Source organism: Geotrypetes seraphini, chromosome 2 (assembly GCF_902459505.1).
Source record: "Geotrypetes seraphini chromosome 2, aGeoSer1.1, whole genome shotgun sequence".
Classification (NCBI taxonomy): domain Eukaryota; kingdom Metazoa; phylum Chordata; class Amphibia; order Gymnophiona; family Dermophiidae; genus Geotrypetes; species Geotrypetes seraphini.
Genome location: NC_047085.1, coordinates 292,144,825 through 292,167,963, shown reverse-complemented (window position 1 = coordinate 292,167,963; position 23,139 = coordinate 292,144,825). Strand labels below are relative to the sequence as shown.

The 23,139-nt window shown below is 44.7% G+C and overlaps 1 protein-coding gene across 6 annotated transcripts in view; it reads left to right on the top strand.

Moving 5' to 3' along the window:
- CTNND2 (catenin delta 2) overlaps window positions 1-23,139 on the top strand; it is a 1,866,736-nt gene that overhangs the window by 1,489,701 nt on the left and 353,896 nt on the right. For all 6 annotated transcript variants that reach the window (XM_033929835.1, XM_033929832.1, XM_033929833.1 and 3 more), the window contains one exon: window positions 6,201-6,386. In XM_033929835.1, the coding sequence (XP_033785726.1) occupies window positions 6,201-6,386 (186 nt within the window). The remainder of the gene's footprint in view (window positions 1-6,200; window positions 6,387-23,139) is intronic.

The window sequence follows — 23,139 nt, the reverse complement described above, 5'->3', positions numbered from 1 at the left end:
TTTTTGGGTGGTTCCTGTGCTTATCCTGAGCTCTTTTCTTTAAAAATTGCTAGACAGCCATCTTGGGTTTTACTTAATTGTAATTTAATGTTGTTTTTTGCCTCCATGAGCAAGAAAAATACTCATATGGAGTCCCCAATGCAGAATACTTTGGATTCATGCCTTATTTGCAGTAGATGACTATCCGTAGGGTGACTGTGTTCCACGTGTATTGCGGTGCGAGAGGGGCGAAATTTCAACAGCCCAAGTACTCTCAACCTCTGAAGGGGGTCCTGCTTCTGATTCTGGCTGGGGGAACCTGGGAAAAAAAAATCGACCATGGGCCCTGAAGATAGCACAATTGCCATTCCCGCTAAGTGCAGCTGTTCTTCGTCGGTCAAACTTCATGTGTCCTCCAAGCATGCTAAGAAGGGTCTGGCGATCTCATTGAAGAAAATTTGCATGGCTTCTACCTGGTCCTCCTTGCATGCTTTCACCAGGTTTTACAGGATTGATGTGGCAGCCAAGCAGGATTCTGTTTTTGGTTCTTCCGTTTTGGCAGCAGGATCATCAGTCCTATCCTGACTCTAAGGGACTGCTTTGTTACATCCCATTAGTCCAGGAATAGAGTGGGATTATACAAGAACAAAAGATTAGGTTCTTACCTTTGCTAATCTTCTTTCTTGTAAATCCATACTGTATTCCTGGAACCCACCCTGGAAACTGCTGATTCGCAGACTGTCCACCTTTACAAGTACTGGTAAGCTGGATTTCTGATTTATTGACCAATCTTTCTAAGAGTTCCATCCGTATGCGTTTAGCACTTTATCTTGGGGGTCCCTAGTCCCAGTGCCTCCTTCCTTCAGCGCAGGCCGTATCTCCTTATAACACAGTTATTTTTATTGTTCATGTTTTAATGACCTGTTTCAATTGTTCAGAAATTGTTCTGGTTTCATGTTATGAGCAAATTAGGACTTATTGGTCGAAGAGTGTCCACATACCCCTCTTTTTTGTCTTTGTCCTCTGGCTGCTTGTCACAATCTGGATTCCTGGTGGGCAGTCCTGAGGTAAGAAGGGAAGGGCTCAAGACTCTGTATAATGAGCTCCCTACAAGCTGTCTGGCGACCAAAGGAAAATAACCCAGTAGTCCAGGAATAGAGTGTGGATTTACATGAAAGAAGATTAGCAAAGGTAAGAACCTAATCTTTCGATACCACTCAGATCATTGGTGCATGCTTTGGTGTATCATTGGGGGACCACAAAGTTGATGAAAAAGCTTGTTGTGGAATACAGAGGCAAATATTTTACACAATATAACTCCTGAACAGAAAGCACAATAGGGCTCAGATTTTAGGAACTGGAAGAGATTATGGCTAAATACTGCCCCAGTATACTTTTCTGAGATAAATCTTTAAGATTGATGAAAAAAAATTTAAGCACATTTTCAGCTATATTTAATGTCATATCACAACTGTATATCCTCCAATCTCTTTCTTTCTTGCATCATCTGAAAGACCAATTTTTTGGCTACAACACTCATCAAGCTACATGTTTGACCCGCTATTCCTATAGCTTAAAATAGGTCTGAAAGTACACCAAGGTTTCAACCTGCGTTTAATATTAAAATTTGAGTGTGAGATATAGGCAGACCCTGGAATAATGAGAGAAAATTTGAACTGGAAATTTTTATTAGGACAAAAAATTCATATAATCCAAGAACAGTATGGTTTGGATAAGAGTAACAATTTCAAAGACAAATCGTGCTTCACAATCCCTTCAAATGCTGCTCATCATGTAGCTAGCCTAAGTACAATGCCTTGAATTTGTTGTCAATATTGGACAACACAGTTCATGAATTTCCTTCCTGTTGAAGCTGTCATTGGAGCTTCAAGAACCATTAAAATATATTCCTCTGAAACTCACACAGTATCTTTTTTAATGGATCAGTGAAAAGATCGAGTAGGGCCTTTTGGATGTAATAAATTAAAGCATCATTGTGTGTTTGAACATTGTGAGATTTGCAGTTGCAGCCTATATATCCTTATAATGTTATGTTATTTATTTTATTTTATAATTTGTATTTAATGCTTATTTTTATATTTTTACTTTTCTTTTGATCATGGAGTTCCTTTCCTTCTGTTTTATATTATGTAAACCACTATGATGTTGTACTGAAGAGCGGTCTATAAATACAAATAAACAAACAATAATTGTCATACACACAGGCAACATATTGGCCAGGCTGCAGGTTGACAAGTTGAATAAATGAAGGAGGATTATCAGCTTTAGTGACATTAGCAATGAAAAATGTTTCATCTCCTAATTCTCTGCTGACACAAATTTTTATTTCATCAATTGGCTTAAACTGGTGATTTTCCTGAGTTCCAGATACTGTATGGTCATTCTCAAACCTGGCTGTGGGGCTCACTGCAGTGGACGACGGATTCAGGTGCATTAGCCAGCCTCCCAAAGGAAATGGTTGATCAACAGATTGGAACTTTGTACCATTCGATTGGCGTTGCAGAGGCTGGAGAAGAGTCTTTGGAGGAGGGGGTAAATGGTCTCCATATTCTTAAATAATGCTACTGCTGCAGCCTGTGTCAATCACCTTGGAGGCATCAAGAGTGTGCAGCTGTCTGGAGCCCCGCCTACTATTCAGGTGGGTGGAGTTTCATCTTCAGGCGCTTTCAGCGGCATATGTAGCAGGAGTGGACAATGTCCATGCCGATTTCCTCAGCAGACAGACACTGGATCTGGGAGAAGTGATGCTATCTGCAGCATCTTTCCAATCCATTATTCAGTGCTGGGGTCATCCAGCATTCGATCTGATGGCGACAACAAGAAGGCGGACCAATTCTTCAGCTGAAGATCTGAGCCTGGAAGCACAGGTCTGGATGCTGTGGTCTAATTATGGCTGAAGATAGAGCTCTTGTACGTGTTTCCTCCATGACCCACGATAGGTCGGATACTCCACAGGATTGCAATTCATCAGGGAATAGTCATTTTTGTGTCTCCAGATTGGCCCCACAGAGTGTGGTATGCGGACCTAGTGTGTCTTCAGCAAGGCATAAGTCTCAGACTGCAAATATAGCTGGACCTTCGTTCTCAGGGACAAATAGTCATAGAAGATCTGGATCATTTTACTCTTATGGCATGGCTCTTGAGTGTGTGGCATTAGCTTGTAAGGGATACTCAGTGGTGGTCATTGCTACTCAGAGCCAAAAAGCCTATGATGGTCTCTGTTTATGCTAAGGCATGGAAACTTTCCAGCACTGGTGCATTAAAGAGAAGGCGGAGCCTTTCTCTGCTCCAATCTCCATGGTGTTAGCCTTCCTGTAGGCTGACCTTGACAAGGGGCTTACAGTGGCGTCCTGCAGTGTCCACATGGCAGAACCCTCTTGTTTCAGGGCTCGAGCATAAGGCTTCATTGGCATCTCATCCGGACACTGCCAAATTCCTAAAGGGGGGGCCACCGGTAAAACACCCATTTCCCTCATGGAACCTTAATATGGTTTGCAAGGCCTCAGTCAAGCTCCATACAAAGCTGCTACAGGAAACATCCTTGATGGATCTGACGCTCAAGATGGTTTTTCTTGTGGCTATTACCTCAGTGAGAAGTGTCTTGGAGCTACAGGCTCTTTCTTTCAGAGATTTTCCTTAAGTTCACAGAGGCAAGTGTTTCTTTGCATACATTTCTGTCCTTTTTGCGAAGGTTGTTTCCAGTCAGATTGTTAGCGTTTTAGTTTACAGGTTTGAGGAAGAAGGACCGGATTCTGAAAAAGTTTGATGTGAGAAGGCTGCTTCTGCGATATCTTGGTCACCAATGAGTTAAGGCTTTCTGACCATCTTTTTGTGCTCACTAGTCAGGCTAGACATGGCACACCAGCTTCCAAGGCCACAATTTCCAGATGGATCCATATGGCCATTTCGTCAGCATATATTGCCTATGGAAAACAGTCACCAGTCTCCATAAAGGTGCATTGGTCTAGAAGCATAGCTTCTTCATGGGCAGAAGCTTGGGTGGTCTCTCGAGGAGATTTGTAGGGCAATGACTTGGTCCACTCTGTATACATTTTCCAAGTTTTACAGAGTGGATATAGCGGCAAAGGAGGACTCTGCCTTTTGGTCCTCTGTGTTACAAGCCGGCGCAGTGGTCTCATCCTAGATTCTAGTACTGCTTTAGTACATTTCATCCAGCCAGAAGGACACATCTATTGCACTAGAAAAAGAGATTAGATTCTTACCTTGTTAATATCTTTTCTAGTAGATAGGTGTGTCATTCTTGAGCCTTGCCCTATGAGTTATGTTCTGTGCCTACCTACTGTCTCAATCAGAAAGTCTGAGTCCAAACTGAAATTTGGATGTCAGTCAGACCTTAAGGGTATGAAGAATAATCTTTAAATAATTCTTGTTACTGCATCGAACTCAATGGTATATCGTGGTATACAAATAAAATTTTATGTTATGTTTATGTTGTATTAAGCTGCATAAATGTTTCTCTTTTGCTTGCTTGTTTTGAGGTTTCGCCTGTTCAATGGCAAGGTTTAACATGTTAAACCTTGCCATTTTATTTGTATACCACGATATACCATTGAATTCGTTCCATTTCAGAGTAGAACAGTATCCTTCCATCACGTGTGTTTCTATATTGGTCTGTCACCTTCCTTGGTACAAACTGAAGGGGGCAGCAGAGCCCTCTAGTGAAGGAGGAGGGATTGAAAAGCTAGAGTGGATTCCTTCTGTACAGCTCATGTCCATCCTAATCTCTTTTTTAGGGGGGGTATTCTGGGATTAGATATATTTGGGTCTTAACTGAGGTTTTTCTTGAATAGCAAAATGCTGATAGTCAGTGCTGCAGGATAGATTAAATGGCTTCAAGCTGTTCTTGTCATATATGGAAAGGGGCATTCTCTCCTGTTATCAGGCTTCTTTTTATCATTTCTTGGATCCAGCATTTTCACTCTTAAACCGTAAACCACATGTACAATATGATGATTGATTTTGGTAATAACTGCACTTATTATTAGGTTGTTTTCCTAATTAACATTTTCTTGATGTAAACTTATGAAATGCAAAGCTAAAAATGATTGTAAATAAGCCAGCTGTGTACAAGCCCTGCAAGTATACCTGTCACCTGGAGAAAAATGAAATGTGCTATATACTGTTTGGTAATTTGATTAGAATTAAATGAAATAGTACTCATGCCACCTGCTACAAACAGTGCTAGTTTTTTTTCCTTTTCCTTTCTGTTTTTATATTGCTATTTCCCTTTCCATATAGGTTTCAGAATGACCTGAAGCCCAAGGTAACCAGTACTTCATTAAAGTACGAGGGTGAATCAAAAATTAAAATCGATTGTTAAATTACTCGATAATCAGAACAGAGCTAGCGAAATGCAACATATGTATTTGCACATTGCTGAAGGGTTGTTGGGTAAGATTTGCCTCTTTGCGCCTGGGTCAGTCAGGCCTTAGGGTTAGTAGGGATGTGCGGTCCCGCTATGCCTAAGGCCTGATTGGTCCAGGCTTCTAGAGGTTAGGGGGGTGGTAGCGCGGGGGGGGGGGGGTGTCATTAGCGTGGGGGTCCAGAGGGAGTGCGGCTTTATGGCAGGAAGGGTTGGTCACCCTCCTGCCAGCGATTGGGAGTTTCAGGGGGGGGCAGCGTTCCGGCAGGAGGGGTTGGGCACCCTCCTGCCGGCGATCGGACAGGCGGCTGCTATACTTATTGCGGCAGGGAGATCCGTGGCCGCGTCTACTTACAATTTATGCCAGCATTTTGCCTACATTGTAAGTGTCTCTTCCTCTACTAGGGAAACATGTAGGGCCGCCTAGGTTCGCCTAAGGCCCTTAGGTGAGCTTAGGCATCTTGCGAGCCTCCCTAGGCTCCCGGAGGCGCCTTCAATATAGGCGGCAGCCTACAGCTGCCTAAAATTGGGACGCACTTTGCAGAATCAGGGCCAAACAGAGCACTGGTCTTTGACCTAAGGGCCGCCGCGTAAGTGGACTGCTGGGCACGATGGACCACTGGTCTGACCCAGCAGCGGCAAATCTTATGTTCTCAGGTATAGTAAACAAGACTTATGTTTTTCATAAAGGCAGTTCTCAATATGTAAATAATATTTTTTCCATACATTTATCTGAATTTAACAACTGTCCTTTTTTCAGTACCTGAAGCAAGCTACATTTTATAACCTTTTGTTTGTTTGTTTGTTTTTTATTAAGACCGTTGAAAACTGTGTGTGCATTTTGAGGAACCTCTCATACCGCCTCGCTGCAGAAACATCTCAGGGACAGCAGATGGGAACCGATGAGCTTGATGGATTGCTGTGTGGTGATGCCAATGGCAAGGATACAGAGAGTTCAGGGTGCTGGGGCAAGAAGAAGAAAAAAAAGAAATCCCAAGATCAGGTGATCACAGTTGTTTGGCCCTGCCTGCAATTAATACATATTCATAATACTTAGTGAAAAGACCCAGGGGTATATATATGATAGGGGACAACTAGCTATACATTACAGCAACAGTCACTGAAATGATGAGGACTTCTTTGGAACTTGACAACCCCTGATTATCTCTTTATGGTAATGGAGCTGCTGCAAGTTTCCTGTGATAAGCGACAGTGAGACCATAGAAATAAGATGGCAGATAAAGGCCAAATGGCCCATACAGTCTGCCCATCTGCAATATCCACTATCTCCTTCTCTCCATAAGAGATCCCAGCAGTCACCCAGGAGAATTTAAAGCATGCTAGCAGTCAATACTCTTTATAATGGGGGATGGGAGACTGGGAAAGCATTCTATAAAAAGGTGCCAAATGGAGCACTATTTTCCTTTATAGGGCACTTGAATAGCAGAGAAAATACAGGTATATATTTTAGATATGACCTCTTAACACTAGCCATAGAGATGCGTAAATGCTTTTAGATTACTTTAATATGTGTCGATTATACTATTCTATAATTTATGCATAATTGAGTGCTTGGCTTTGACTTTGCCCATATGTATGCACTCCTTCTAACCAAAATATTAGTATTTACAGACACAAGTGTATATGCCGGTATTTTTGGTAATTTATGTGTTTTCTTGATGCCTAAACATTAGCATACTCTTCATAGAGTTGCCCATATATGTCAAGATAATGGAGTGGCATTGGGGGTGTAATCTTTTTATTTTGCAGTGCTTCTGTTATGTTAAATGTATTTTTATGCTTGCATTCCACTCAGAGGCTGCTTGATTATATACTGGTTTGAGGCTATTTTGGAAAGTGTAATATCAACTAAATAAAGCCTAAAAAATGCAAATTAATAAAATGGATGTTGGAAAAAGATAATACACAAGGGGTCAAGAATGTTTGTCTGGTGGCAAAATAAGTTTAACAGAACATAAGAATAGCCTTTATCCCAGGACAAGCAGGCAGCATATTCTCACACATGGGTGACGTCACCGACGGAGCCCCGGCATGGACCACTTCAAAAGCGCATCGCCACTTTAAATCTTTGGAAAGTTTGCGATAGCCCGCACCGCTTATGTGCAATTGCCTTCCCACCTGACGTAGGCACGCGGTCCCTCAGTTTCTTAGTTTCCGCGGAGCTAAGAAGATGCGTTTGTGACTTTTTAGTCATTTTTGTGTTTCTTTCTGTTTTTTTAAATTTTACTTTGTCTTCGGTTAAAAAAAAAAATCTTTCTTTTTTTTCCCTCGCGGGTTTTTGGCCCGGCAGTTCCTGTTCATCTGCCTTGGCCAATTTCAATTTGGCTGATGCGGGGGAGTCACGTGATGCATCCTGCCTGAGAGGACACGGGCAAGCGGAGCTCCCTCATACCCTCACTAATATCGGCTAAGATATTTTGCTGATCACCACTGAAGACCAGATCGTGCTTTTAGGGGTGGGAGAGAAAGTGCTTCGCCATGTCAGCAGTGGTTTCCACGGCACCCTGCTATCTGGCATGCCTATAAAACCAGCAAGAGCAGTTAAAGATCGGCCTGCTCTGACCCCAAAATGGCTCTGACCAGCCAAAATGGGGATGGAGATCACGACTTTTACAGTCCCCGCAGGGGACTGGGTGCAGGAGATAACACGATCGGTATCCGCAGCGCTGGCTGACCGCTTGAATAAATTTCATTCGGGAATGGAGGAAATGCATGAGAAGTCTGATTCTCATGCTCGCCAGCTTACTGAAGTAGAGCAAAGAGTAGCAGCGCAGGAAGACACGTGCAGCGGCCTTGACGCCTGAGTGATCACACTGCAAAAAGAAACTGAACTTCTGAAAGAGCAGCTTGATGAGCAGTAGAACCGGAGTCTAAGAAATAATCTCAGGCTGGTGGGGCTCCCGGAGGCAGTCACGGACGCAGAGCTCTATAACATCTTTTCCTCCTGGCTCCCGGAACAGCTGCAGCTGAAAGAAGCCGGAATGCTCTTTGCCTGAGAACGGGCCCACCGGATCGGCTCCTTGCAACAGCCGGAGAACTGAAGACCCCGCTCCGCAGTAGCCAGATACAACAGCTGGAGGGAGAAAGAGAACATCCTGCGGGCATACCATAAAAAGGGGCCCTTGGAATACAATAGAGCGAAGATACTCCTCTTCAACGATTACTCCATCAGAGTGGCGGCGCAGCGCAAGCTAATGACACCCTATTGCTCAGCACTGCACTCTAAGGGCATCCAATTCACCCTCACTTTTCCAGCTAAGCTGCGAGTCTGAAAGGACGGCAAATCATTCACCCTGAAGGATGTAGATGAAGCCCGCCTATTCGTGGATAACCTCAAGGCGTGACCGCCTTCTTCGGCCCTGGCTGGGCCTGTTAACTTTTGTTTCCATGTATATGATACTAGCTCTGGAATGTAGCCGGTTGGACCAAGGATTGGACTGCTGGAACGATGGGGTAGCTTCACTGAAGACCGCATTCTGTGTCTGCTGGGGATTTTTTCTCCTGCAAAGATCGCTGCGGTCTAAGCTCCCCAGACTGTCCCCAGCCCCTGTCCTGGCCTTGAGTCAGTTTGCTTCCAAGGGCTGTATTCGGCAATTTCCTCTACCTTTTCTCTGTTCAGTATGCCATCTCTGCAACCTTTTGAGGTTACCAGGGCATGGCATTTGTCCATAGCCCAGGTTTTTCTTTCTCTGATGTTCTTGCCACTTCTATTTGTTGGGGGTGTTTGGTATCTTGGCTATTTTCTGCTCTTCAGTGGGTTGCTGTATGGGAGGGTGTGGGGGGGCTCCCTTGTGAGCGGGGTGGGAAGTGTGCATTTGGGTTTTGCGGGGCTGGGGGTGGGACCTACCACAATGGAAGTAGTAGGGGAGGGGATGGGTGGGCGGTGGGGGAGTGTCTGGGGAAGTATGCATGGGAGTGACTGGGGAGTGTGGTTGTTGGTGGGAGAGTGTCTGTGTGGTATGATTGTACCTATATGGGAGGGCTGCTATTGGATCTTTTCTGCCCCAGGACCTAGCTGGGGGGTTCTATTGGGGTGGATGACGTCATGTTCTGTCCCTCTGACTGGGTATTGGCCCTATAACAATGGCTGATTTGAAGGTGATCACACTTATTTTGGATGGCCTTCGGTCACCCATAAAAAGATCCCAAATGCTGGCTACCCTAAGAAAATTGAATTCAGATGTAGCCTTTATCCAGGAGACTCACCTGTCCCAGCTGGAACACTCCAAACTCTGCATAAATTGGGTGGGGGAGGTGTACTCCTCTTCATTTGGGGGCCGACAGCGTGGGGTGGTAATCCTTCTTCATAAAAAACTACCTTTCCAGTTCCACAAGATGTTTCAGGATTGTGATGGGCGATTTGTTCTGGTTCTGGGGGAGCTTTGGGGAATGAAGCTGTAATGTCTATGCCCCGAACGTGTACACTCATAGTTTCTTTTCTTCCTTCCTGTCTCGCTTGTCGGGATATCCTTGTGGGCGGTGATTTCAATATCACCGCTGATCCGGGTATCGACTACAAACCACCGAGAGTGAGGCCCCGTGATCAGGCTACTGGGGGGGTTTAACTTTCTGTCCAGCCACTTGGACTTCGTGGACATTTGGCGAACGTTACACCTGTACGACTTGGACTTTACATTCTTCTCTCATGTGCACACTGTTTATGCGAGACTGGACTATCTCCTTCTTGATCACTGGCTGTTTGCTGCGGCTACGCACGCAGATATCTATGACTACACTGTCTCAGATCATGCTCCTGTGGGGGTTGCCTTTTCTTTTTCATCCCCAACTAAGGGTATGTCGTGGAAAATGTCCCCCCAATTGTACTCAGATCAGGAGTTTCGGGCCTATCTTAGAGTTAAATGGGTGGATTACCAGTTGACCAATCAGACTGCAGACATGGGCCCTGGAACACACTGGTATGCTTCTAAAGCAGTGCTGCATGGGCATATTATAGCCTATACGGCGCATAAGAGGAGGGAGCATGACAGGGAATTGCTGCAGCTTACGAGCAAATTGCATGCTCTCAGACAACGTCATATTCAGTTTCTGTCTGACTCATTCAAACGAGACCTCAAGATTCTCCAGGAACAGATTGAGAGGGTGCTCAATGACCGTATGCAGAACACTTTGCGTTTTCATCGGTACCAGATGTACAGGTGGGGGGAGTAAAACTGGACAGCTCTTAGCTAACTTAGTGTGTCCGCCTAAAAAAACAACCAAATAATTACTTCCATCAGAGATGACCAGGGAATGCGGTGCACCAATTCTCAGCAAATAGCAGAACAATTTGTTTCCTATTATCAGACTTTGTACACCAGGCGCTCACTGGCTCTCGTCTCCTTTTTCTCTGATCTTCACAAACCGGGTCTCGAGCCTTCGCAAATACAAGCCTTAAATAGTCCGCTAACGAAGGAGGAAGTTTTGACCAGTATACGCTCCCTCACTCTGATGATGGCCTTGGCCCGGAATATTATAGAATACTCCAGGATTTAGTAGCAAAACCCCTGTGTGCCCTGTATAATGGAGTGTCTACAGGAGGGGGCACATTTCAGGACAACTTAGCCCATGTGGTTCTTTTACTGAAGCCTGGCAAAGACCATGAACTGGTGAGCTCTTACAGGCCCATCTCTCTCTTAGATCAGGATATTAAGCTGTTGGCGGCTACTTTGGCTTGCAGGTTGAGCTCTATTTTGCCCTGCCTTATTCACCCAGATCAGGTGGGCTTTGTACCGGGCCGCTATGCATCCATGAACCTGCTGAATGTGTTGGGCACAATTCGGGACCATGTGGGGAGTATGGGGACAATCGGCGATTGCAGGCTTAGATATGCAGAAGGCATTCGACAGCATCTCCTGGGAATATCTTTTCTGGACACTGGAGCAGTATGGGTTTGAGGGCTCCTTCCTGGCATGGGTGAGGACTTTGTATGCAGAGCCACAGGCACACCTGCTGATCAATGGGGGACTGACTGCTTGCTTTGGTCTCCAGCGAGGAGCTCGGCAGGGCTGTCCTTTGTCTCCTCCGCTTTTTCTTTTGGCCATAGAGCCCCTTGCCATTAAAATCAGATGGAGCGACCATATGGGGGGGTGAGAGTGGAGGGGATCGAGAGTGCAAGATCAGCTTATTCACAGATGATATTTTATTATATCTGGATCAGGCCTCCGCCCATTTGGATAGGGCACTTGCGGTGGTGAAATCCTTTGGGACGCTATCTGGCCTTCAAGTTAACTGTACTAAGTCTGAACTTTTATTGTTGGCCGGGGGACCGCCGGAACCATTGCATGCGTTATTGGCTATCCTACCTATGAGTAAGCCCAAGAGATACTTGAGTATCTTCCTGAGCACGCACCCTTCCACCCTATACGCTGCTAATGTCTTGCAGCCCTTGGAGGAGATTAGCCAGTTGTGGCAGGCGTGGCAGGACCTCCCTTTGGGATTGATGGGTATGGTGAACCAGCCTTCTGGACACAAGCACGTGGGGTGCTGAGAGCGGAGAGGATCGGAGGATCAGAGGTGCTGTGTGTGTGTGCTTGAGTCCAGGTGCAGGGCAGGAGAAGCGCAGGAGAGTCGGAGGAGGCGGTACAAGGGGGCGGAGAGGAGCGGAGAAGGCAGGAGAAGCGGCAAAGGAAGCGGACAGAGGCGGGTGGTAGCTCCGCCCACCCCCGATGTCACAGCCGAGATCCCCCATAAAAGGGGGCGAGCAGGCAGAGGGTCCACATCACTGAACCAGCCTTCTGGACACAAGCACGTGGGGAGCTGAGAGCGGAGAGGATCGGAGGATCAGAGGTGCTGTGTGTGTGTGTGCTTGAGTCCAGGTGCAGGGCAGGAGAAGCGCAGGAGAGTCGGAGGAGGTGGTACAAGGGGGTGGAGAGGAGCGGAGAAGGCAGGAGAAGCGGCAAAGGGAGCGAACAGAGGCGGGTGGTAGCTCCGCCCACCCCCGACGTCACAGCCGAGATCCCCCATAAAAGGGGGTGAGCTAACGGCGCGCAGCCGTTCGGCGCGCAGCGAAGGAGAGCACCTTTGCGAAGGGCCTCGAGAAGGACCTCTAGGAGGGGCTCCAGAAAACTGCCAACGTAGGATCCGAATACACAACAAGGCAGAGTACAATCACCTTCACTGATAACTAGCTAATTAACCTTTAACCCAGCTTTTAAGCTATCCCAGCCCCTCTATAACCTTCTATCACTAACTTTCTTAAACTTGCTGCTTAATTTCTAATTTCTTCTTACCAGCAGTCACCCTATCCTCAAACTTGCAAACTAATAAACAGGCAGTATAACTAACAATTAGCTGACACCCTTCATCCTTCTAACCTTCATCCTTCTAACCTTCAACTGTCTGACAACTAACGAATACCCGATTAAATAACTTACAAATATCTTTTTTAAAAAAAATGGCAGGTAGAACCAGAAGCAACAGGACTACAATCAAGGTAGGCGGTCCAGTCACCAAAGGGATCGAGGGGGTGGCCACGGAAACAGAGGGAGAGCTGGGACAGAGCACAGAGGTATCTGTACAGACCGAGGCCATCCCCACAAAAATGGCTACAGTTTCTACGCAGACAGAAACGACGGATCAACTAGAGAACAGCCTTTTACAAGAACTGAATAGCTTGAGAGAGAAGGTCATGCGCTTAAGAAGTATCCGGGATGACGAGGCCATGATTCATCTCAATATTCTTATTTGGAAAGTTGATTTTCTTATCTTGCTCACTTCTGCCAGGAGGGTCAGTGAGTTACAAGCGTTGGTGACAGATCCACCCTTCACAGTTTTTCGCTATGATAAAGTGGTTCCACGCACGCATCCCAAGTTTCTTCTGAAAGTTGTGACAGAGATTCATCTCAATCAAGTCGATTGTTCTCCCAGTTTTTTTTTTCCCTAAGCCTCATTCTCATGCAGGAGAAAGGTCATTACACACTCTGGACTGTAAACGTGCTTTGGCCTATTCCATTGACAGGACAAAGCTACATAGAAAATCTTCCCAGCTTTTCGTCTCATTTGATCCTAATAAGTTGGGACATCCTGTTTCCAAGAGAATGATTTCCAACTGGGTAGCTGCTTGTATATTGTAATGCTATATTCAGACTGGACTGCGCCTGGAGAGTCATGTCACAGCTCACAAAGTCCGAGCTTATGGCAGCTTCTTTCACTGTCCTTAGATCTATTCCTACTGAGGAAATCTGTAAAGCTGCCACCTGGTCCTCAGTTTATACATTCACCTTGCATTATTGTCTTGAGTCTTTCTCCAGACGGGATGGGCACTTCGGCTGGTCAGTATAATATTTTCTTGTAGGCTAACTCTCCCACCATCCCATTCTAGTTAGCTTGGAGGTCACCCATGTGTGAGAATATGCTGCCTGCTTGTCCTGAGATAAAACACAGTTACTTACTATAGCAGGTGTTATCCAGCTTGCTTATCTTAACTGAGAGACTGTGCACTTACGTCGGGCGGGAAGGCACTCTCACATGCACGGTGTGGGCTATCGAGAACTTTCCAAAGATTTAAAGTGGCGATACACTTTTGAAGTGGGCCGTGCCAGGGCTCCGTCGGTAACGTCACCCTTGTGTGAAAATATCTGCCTGCTGTCCCTGGATAACACCTGTTACGGTAAGTAACTGTGCTTACTGGGTCAGCAAAATGGTCCATCAAGCCCAGTAGTCCGTTCTCATGATGGCCAATCAGATCACTAGTACCTTGCCAAAACCCAAAGAGTAGCAACATTCTATGCTACCGATCCAGAGCAAGCAGTGGCTTTCCCCATATCTTTTTCCATAACAGATTATGGACTTTTCCTCCAGGAAATTGTCTAAACCTTTCTTAAAACCAGCTACACTATCTGCTCTTACCACAACTTCTGGCAATGCGTTCCAGAGCTTAAAAATTCTCTGAGTGAAAACATATTTCCTCCTATTGGTTTTAAAAGTATTTCCCTGTAACTTCGAATGTCCCCTAGTCTTTGTAATTTTTGATGAAGTGAAAAATCAATCCACTTCTACCCATTCTATTCCACTCAGGATTTTGTAGACTTCAGTCATATCTCACCTCAGCCTTCTCTTTTCCAATCTGAAAAACCCTAACCTTTTTAGTCTTGCCTCATACGGGAGGAGTTCCAACCTCTTTTTCATCTTGGTCGCTCTTCTTTTAACCTTTTCCAGTGCTGCTATATCTTTCTTGAGATAAGGAAACCAGAATTGAACACAGTACTCAAGATGAGTACAGAGGCATTATAACATTTGTAGTCTTGTTTACCATCCTTTAAAAATTTTTTTTATTAATTATCATATTATTCACAAGTAATACAACTTGTTAAAGTAATACAGAGTCATAGTCCAACATAGACCATCTCTTTTTTTAATAATTCCTAGCATCTTGTTTGCTTTATGGTTGCTGCCACACATTGGGTGGATTGTTTCAGCGTATTGTCTACATACAATGACACCCAGATTTTTTTCATGGGTGCTAATCCCCAAGGTGGATCCTAGCATCTGGTAACTATGATTTAGGTCATTGTTCCCAATGTTCATCATTTTGCATTTGTCCACATTAAATTTTATCTGGTGTGTGGATGCCCAGTCTTCTAATTATCTGCTTGCAATTTTTCAAACTCTGCATGCGTTATAAGAACTTTGAATAGTTTAGTGTCATCTTCAAATTTAATCACCTCGCTTGTCATTTCATTTTCTAGATCATTTATAAATAATTTAAATAGCATCAGTCCCAGTACAGTTCCCCCTGGCACTCCACTATTTACTCTCCTCCTTTGAGAAAAATGGTCATTTAACCCTACCCTTTGTTTTCCATCAGATAACCAATTCCTAATCCACAACTGAACAGTAGATCTTCTGAACCAGAAAAGACTAAATCAAGTTTCAAGTTTTATTAAAATTTGATATAATCGCCTATTCTAAGGTTTCTAGGCAAAATACAAAAATAAAAACTTAACAGTGTTAAAATGCATAAATATAGGGCTCCTTTTATCAAGCTGCACTAGCGGTTTAACACGCGTAATAGCGCGCGTTAAACCGCCAGCCGCGCTAGCTGCTACTGTCTCCTCTTGAGCAGGCGGTAGTTTTTGGCCAGCGCGGGGGTTAGCGCGTGATGAAAAGTCACGCACGTTAACCCCGCTAGCGCGGCTTGATAAAAGGAGCCCATAATTTTGGTTTTACCAAACGTACAGGAACATTGGGGTAGGTGGGAAGGAACTACATTTGTTAAAAGAAAAGAAAACACTCAAGGTAAGAATAAAAGGGGGGGTTAGGAAAGATAAGAGAATAACTTTTGTCTCTTTCAAAGATCAATGGTTAGGTTCAAAGTTATATCTAATCATAATCTTCCAAGCTCATACCTATTCAGGGTCTAGGTGACTTACATAGAAGGGTTAAAAGGGGTATAGAGGAGAGCTTAAAAGGAGGGTCTTGAATAGAGGGAGGAGAAGGGATCGAGGAAAACTCAGTGTCAGGGAGGGGATATCATCTACGTCCAGAATATGATGAGGTTAGGTCCATTTCTGATAGAGGCATATTGGTTCAGCTGTCAAAGAGGAGGGTTTTCAACTTCTTCCGGAATGACGTGTGGTTAGTTTCTTTTCTGATTATATCTGGTAAGTCATTCCAAGCCTTTACACCCATGATGGTAAACATGGAGTGTAACATGTGCCTGTAGTGGAGATTTTTTGCTGAAGGCAGATTTAATTGTATTCTGCTTATGATTCTCCCAGAGGTGGACCAGGCCGCTGAGAATAGTTGGATGAGTGGGGTGGCTGAGTTTCCATGGATTATGTGGTGTAAGATGCAAGATATTTTGAAGAATATCTGCGATGAGATGGGTAGCGCAACCCCCCCACCCCCTGAGGAGTAGTGGCTCGTGGCCAGTAGGGGGTGATGTTTATGGGACGGTAATGGAATAGATAGCAGAGCATGATAGTGCAGTATTTTTGTGGAGTTTTTCTACAAAAGTGCCTGTTTTTCGTATGATTCTGGGTAATTCTAGTTAGATACAAACATATGTGATAGTTAAGGACACGCCCAATAGAAGCGTACGACAAACTGGTCAATAAAAATCTGAATATAAATGAAGCTAAAGCCAGAAAAACACACTACAGATTAATATAAGGGAAAAAATGGTATTCTTTTTATGTACTTTGCTGTTAGGCTAGATCATGGAGGAAATCATAAAGGATACATGGAATCCATTTTGGGTTCTCTGTCTTTTCTATATCTTCTCGGTCTTTGGAATCCATTTTGTTTTCCAAGTCTTTGTTCTCAGCATCGTGGTGTTAATTAATACCACATGTGCTTTAGACTGGTGAGGAAGATAATGTGTCCCATACTAAGATATAACAGGAATTAAATATAGTTATGAATGAAAATTATGAATGTATGGAATGCTTGGGCCCAAGCAAGTGCTGGAGTGAATTGTATGACTGTGTATTAAACAAAAGAATGGGTTTTGAAAAATATATTATATATTTTTGCAACCTAAAGAAATTCAAAGGGCACAACATCTGGACATAATTAACAGTCTCTAGCATAGAGAGGGGGAAACCAGCCTCTCCTCCTCCAGGCTAAGGTTTCTGTGTGCAGATCCATAACCTGTCAGCTTAGGGAGAGTGTTTTCCTCTAAGGCTGATAACTTTTCAGCACTCTGGTAATAATTGTAAATTCTTTGAAATAAGTTTTAAGAATGATAAAGGAATATTGGAAATGTTATGAATATAAGCAAACAAATGTACTTTTCTAAAACTTTTTACTTTGTCTAACTTTTAAGACCACCCATGTTATTTTATTGGTTGTCAACCTGATGATGTCACTGAGCCAAAAGTATATAATAGAGGGTCATGAGATCCTGAGGTGAGCTCGTTATCAGAAGGCCAGCATTTGGTAACTATAACGATCTCCCATTAGCGCAACTGTTAATGCAAGCAATTATGCTTTATTCTTTTGAATCTCATAATGGAAAAATAGAAACAATAACTCAATAAATCTTAATTATAATTTTTAAAACCTTGCGCTGGTGTCATTTTGCATGTTTTATTCTTTTTCAAACCTTGAGCTTTCAAGAGGTATCAATGTCCCTTGCTCACTCCCTCCCAATTTGATCTACTCTTTCCTTGTGATATAATTTCTACCCAGGTAACACAGTGTCCCATTGATTGTCCTGTTTCTACCAGGTCTCTGAGATGCCTATTATATCTACCTCATCATTCAGTGCTATGTACTCTAACTCTCCTGTTTTATTTTTTAGGCTTCTAGCATTTATATACAGACACTTCAAATTGTGTTTTTCCTTGTATCTACAGGCTGCTCAGATGACAGGGATAATTTGAGTCCTTTATTCTACCTTCCTCTTAAACACTCCTGGCTTTCTTTCACCATTATTGAAACCTCTCTGTTGGGACTAGTGCTGCCCGATTCAGGGGGAAAAATTTCAATTCGATTCGATTCAGCCTATTGAATTGGTTTTTCGATTCGATTTTCCTGCCCAATTGGGTGTTTTTTTTTTGTCAAACATCCTGGTGGGTTTATTTTACAGCCTCTTCAACCCCTTTGCCTTCTCCTAACCACACTGGCGCTGTGGTGTAAATAAAATAAATAAACAAAAAAGACTTTTCCTCTCTCTGTTAAATCCTAGCTCACGTTTGCGGTCTAACACCAGCTCTGGCAGGATACACATTTCAAATCTGACATATTGTAATCACAAAACAGAAAATAGAATTAGTTTTTTTACCTTTTGTTGTCTGGTTATTATTTAAATTTTGTTGGTCTCAGGCTATGGTTGTCTTCTGATAACTTGCTTGCCAGGGTCTCCTTCTTTCTTCTTTCTCCCTGCTAACCATCCATCTTCCATCTCTGTCCTCCCCTTCCGTTTCTCTTCCCTCCCCAGGAGATCTGGCATCTTTCCTTTTTTTCGTCTCCCTCCACAGATCCACCTTTTCTTAACTACCCTTTCATCCAACATCTCTCCTTCCTTCCCCACCACCCCAGGGTCCACCATCTCTCCCTTTCTTTTCCCAACTACCCTCCTATCCAGTATCTCTATCCACCTCTCCACACCATCCCTTGCGTCCAACTTCTCTCCCTTTCTGTTCCTTCCCTCCCTAAATCCCATTGTCCATCATCTCTCTCCTTCTCCTCTATTTTCAGATCCATTTTTTCCTCCCCAAAGTCCGGCATGTGCACATCTCTTGGAACCCCCCTTCTCTCTCTCCATGTACTTCTATACCAGGGCCCCCTCCCCTGAAGTTCTGTCCCCCCTTGAAGGTCTGTCCCCCCATGAAGGCCTGCACCCCACTCCTTAAGGCCTGCCTGTTCCGCCCCTTGAAGACCTGTCCCCTCCTTTGAAGGCCTGCCTCCCCCTTGAAGGCTTGTCCCCCCCCCTTTGAAGACCTATCCCACCCCTGAAGGCCTGCATGTCCCCCCTCCTTGAAGACCTATCCCACCCCTGAAGGCCTGCCAGTCCCCCCCTTGAAGACCTGTCCCCCTTTGAAGGCCTGCCTCCCCCCTTTGAAGGCCTGCCTGTCCCCCTTGAAGGCTTGTCTCCCCCTTGAAAGCCTATCCCCCCTTGAAGGCCTATCCCAGCCCTGAAGACCTGTCCCCCCCTTTAAAGGCCCCTGAAGACCTGTCCCCCCCTTTAAAGGCCTGCCTCCCCCCCCTTGAAGGCTTGTCCCCCCCTTGAAGGCCTATCCCCCCTTGAAAGCCTGCCTGTCCCCCCTAAAGGCCTGTCCCCCCCTTGAAGACCTGTCCCCACCTTTGAAGGCCTGCCTCCCCCCTTGAAGGCTTGTCCCCCCTTGAAAGCCTATCCCACCCCTGAAGGTCTGCCTGTCCCCCCTAAAGGCCTGTCCCCCCCCCCTTGAAGACTTGCCTCCCCCCTTTGAAGGCCTGCCTGTCCCCCTTGAAGGCTTGTGCCCCCTTGAAAGCCTATCCCACCCCTTAAGGCCTGTCCACCCCCCTTTGAAGGCCTGCCTGCCTGTTTCACCCCGAAGGACTGCTCAACTCCCCCCCCCCCCTGGCGTCCGGCTTCCACCCCACTGGCCTTCTGCTTCCCCCACTGGCCTCCTCGCACTATTTACCTTCCAGCCGGAATAGCCTGCAAACAAGATTGCGGTATTAGGGATCTTAGTACCGCTTTGGAGTTGGTTCCTCCGTCGCAGTCCCGCCCTTCCTCTGATGTCAGAGGAGGGGGCGGAACTGCGAGGGGGGAGGGTCAGGTGAATCGGGAAGCCGTTTTTTTTGTTTTGAACCGATTCGAATCGATTCACCCGAAATAAATCAGTGAACCGATTCGAATCGTGAATCAGGCAGTACTAGTTCGGACTCCCTAAATATCCTGTTTCAATAGTATCCTTCAAGGATACTCCATACCAAACCATCTGCTCCTGGGCAACTATTGGCTTCTCCCACCCCCCACCCCCCCATCTCAGTTTAGAAAAGCGACTTTATCTCCTTTTTAAATGTTAGCGTCAGCAGCCTGGTTCTATCCCGGTTAAGGTGGAGTCTGTTCTTTCGGAATAAGCTCCCCGTTTCCCAGAAGGCTGCCAGTTCCTAACAAATCTAAATCCCTCATCCCTGTACCATTGTGTCAACCACACATTGAGACTTCAGAACTGCCTGGCTGGCCCAGATCGTCCTCTCCGACGTCAGAATTGACGTCGGAAAGAAGATTTCCTGTCGGGTTTAGCAGCTGTAGTGGCAGGGCAGTAAGAGCAGCAGACGGGGGGAAAAATGGGAGGCTTTTTTTTTTTTGCTGCAGGGAGGGAAGGAGATAGATAGGCAGGCAAGCAGGCTGGCTTTGGCCAGAGAGGGAGGGAGGGAGAGTGGTAGACAGGCAGGCAGGCTGGCTTGGGGGTGGGGGTGGGACAAAGTGTGGAAGGCAGTGAGAGGGACATAGGAAGGAGGCACTGGGGGCACTAAAGAAATGGGAAGGAGGCACTGGAGCACTAAAGACATGGGAAGGAGGCATTGGGGGCACTAAAGACATGGGAAGGGGCACTAAGGACTTGAGAAGGAGGCACTGGGGGCACTAAAGACATGGGAAGGAAGTACTGGGGGCACTAAGGATAGGAAGGGGCACTAAGGACATGGGAAGGAGGCACTGGGAGCACTAAAGACATGGGAAGGAGGCACTGGGGGCACTAAAGACATAGGAAGGGGCACTAAGGACACAGGACGGAGGCACTGGGGGCACTAAAGACACGGGATAGAGGCACTGAGGGCACTAAGGACATGGGAAGGAAGGAGGGAGGGAATAGAAAGGGACAATTGTTGGGCCTGAGTGCAGAAAGAAAGAAACAAAAGAAAGGATATACAGACAGAAGGAAATGCAACCAGAGACTCATGAGATCACAAGACAACAAAGGTAAGAAAAATGATTTCATTTTTAATTTAGTGATCAAAACGTGTCAGTTTTGAGAATTTATATCTGCTGTCTATATTTTGCACTATATTTGTCTATTTTTCTTTAGTTACTGAGGTGACATTGCATATTTGAAAATCATTTGCCATGACATCTTTGAAAATCCCCCCCAAATATAAATGATAATTAACATTTTCTCTGCATATAGTGTGCTTTGTAGTTTTTTTAAATTTTATGGTTACCATTATGAATTAAGATATCATCTGGAGTACTGTGTGCAATTCTGGAGGCCACATTACAGTAAAGATGTGCGCAGAATTGAATCGGTTCAACGGACGGCCACCAGGATGATCTCGGGGCTCAAGGGTCTCTCGTACGAAGAGAGACTGAACAAATTGCAGCTCTACACTCTTGAGGAACGTAGGGAGAGGGGAGACATGATCAAAACATTTAAGTACCTCACAGGACGTGTCGAAGTGGAAGATGATATTTTCTTTCTCAAGGGACCCTCGGCCACAAGAGGGCACCCGCTCAAACTCAGAGGCGGAAAATTTCATGGCAACACCAGAAAGTATTTCTTCACAGAGAGAGTGGTTGATCATTGGAACAAGCTTCCAGTGCAGGTGATCGAGGCAAACAGCGTGCCAGACTTTAAGAATAAATGGGATACCCATGTGGGATCCCTACGAGGGTCAAGATAAGGGAATTGGGTCATTAGGGCATAGACAGGGGGTGTGTAAGCAGAGTGGGCAGACTTGATGGGCTGTAGCCCTTTTCTGCCGTCATCTTCTATGTTTCTAACTCTAAGGGGATATTATTAAGGACAAAAGAGGTCCTCAGGATTATGTCCTTTTTCCAGGTGAAAAGCATAGATTTTGTTTTTTGTATGTTTAATGCTAGTTTGTTAGAGTTGAGCCAATTTTGTACAATTTCAAGTTTCTTATTAATAGCTGTGATCAGGGCTATGGAGTTGGAGTCGGAGGAAATTTCGGGTACCTGGAGTCGGAGTCAGAAGTACAAAAAACTGAGGAGTCGGAGTCGGAACATTTATCTACCAACTCCATTTTTGAACTTGGCATACCAATCACGAGTGATTCTTTAAGCTATAGCACCCACTATATACACAGCACAAATGTTGCGAGCAGCTTCTGCGGCCTTAGAACCTTGATTAAAAGCAAAAAGAAGGTGGTGTCGAAAATGCTCATTTCTCTCAACTTGACATTCCATTTTAACGATCTGAAAATTAACCAGTGCTGTGAAGTCGGAGTCGAGGAGTCGAAGTCGGAGGAAATTTCGGGTACTGGAGTCAGAGTCAGAGTCTGAAGTACAAAAAACTGAGGAGTCGGAGTTGGAACATTTATCTACCGACTCCACAGCCCTGGCTGTGATATCTTCATTGTTTTCTGGATTAAAAGGATGGAGAAGCTGAATATCGTCCGCGTAAGTAAATGATGTAAAGCCTATTGATTGGCAGATGCTCAGTAATGGGGAAAGGAAAATATTGAATAGAAGGGGGGACAAAATAGAACCTTGGGGAATCCCATAAGTTGAGGAATAGGCTTTGGAATTTTTGTTGTTGTACCTGAAGTTCAGGCTGGTTTCATAAAAGGTCGAGGAACAAGACATAATTGCCAATGTTAGATGGATCTTAGAGAAAAGTAAAGAATACCAAAATCACCTATACTTTTGCTTCATCAACTACAGCAAAGCTTTTGACTGTGTGGATCACGATAAATGATGGAGAATTCTAGCACAAATGGAATACCCAAACACCTAACTCAACTGATAAAGAGTCTCTACAAAAATTAAGAAGCTCCAGTGAGAACTAAAAATGGTAACATTGATTGGTTTCCAATAAAATGTGGCATCAGGCAAGAATGCATCTTGTCACCTTACCAGATCTATGGCAATTGGTAAGATAAGACAATTGGTAGGACAATTTTAAGATTTTTACTTGGTAGATGTAGGACAATTGGGTATGACAATTAGTAGGGCAACAACTGGTAGGAAGATCCTGCCAATTGTATACTATCAATTGTCATATCATATGAATTGTCTTCATAACAATTGTTGGGATCCCCATTTTACCTTTCAACCTTTATGGTGAAGCCATCTTCAGAAAAGCAAATTTGGAAGAAGAGAGCGTTGGCTTCAAAGTTGGTGGTCAATCAATAAACAATCTGTGCTATGCAAATGATATAATGTTCATCACCAGCAGCAAAGAAGACATGCTGTATCTACTGAGAAATGTCAAAGCCGAAAGTCATAATATAGGATTAGAATTGAACATAAACAAGACAAAGATCATGAACACAGAAAATGATGAAGATTTTGAGCTTGAAGGCGATAAAATAGAAGTTGTAAAGGATTTCAATCTCCTGGG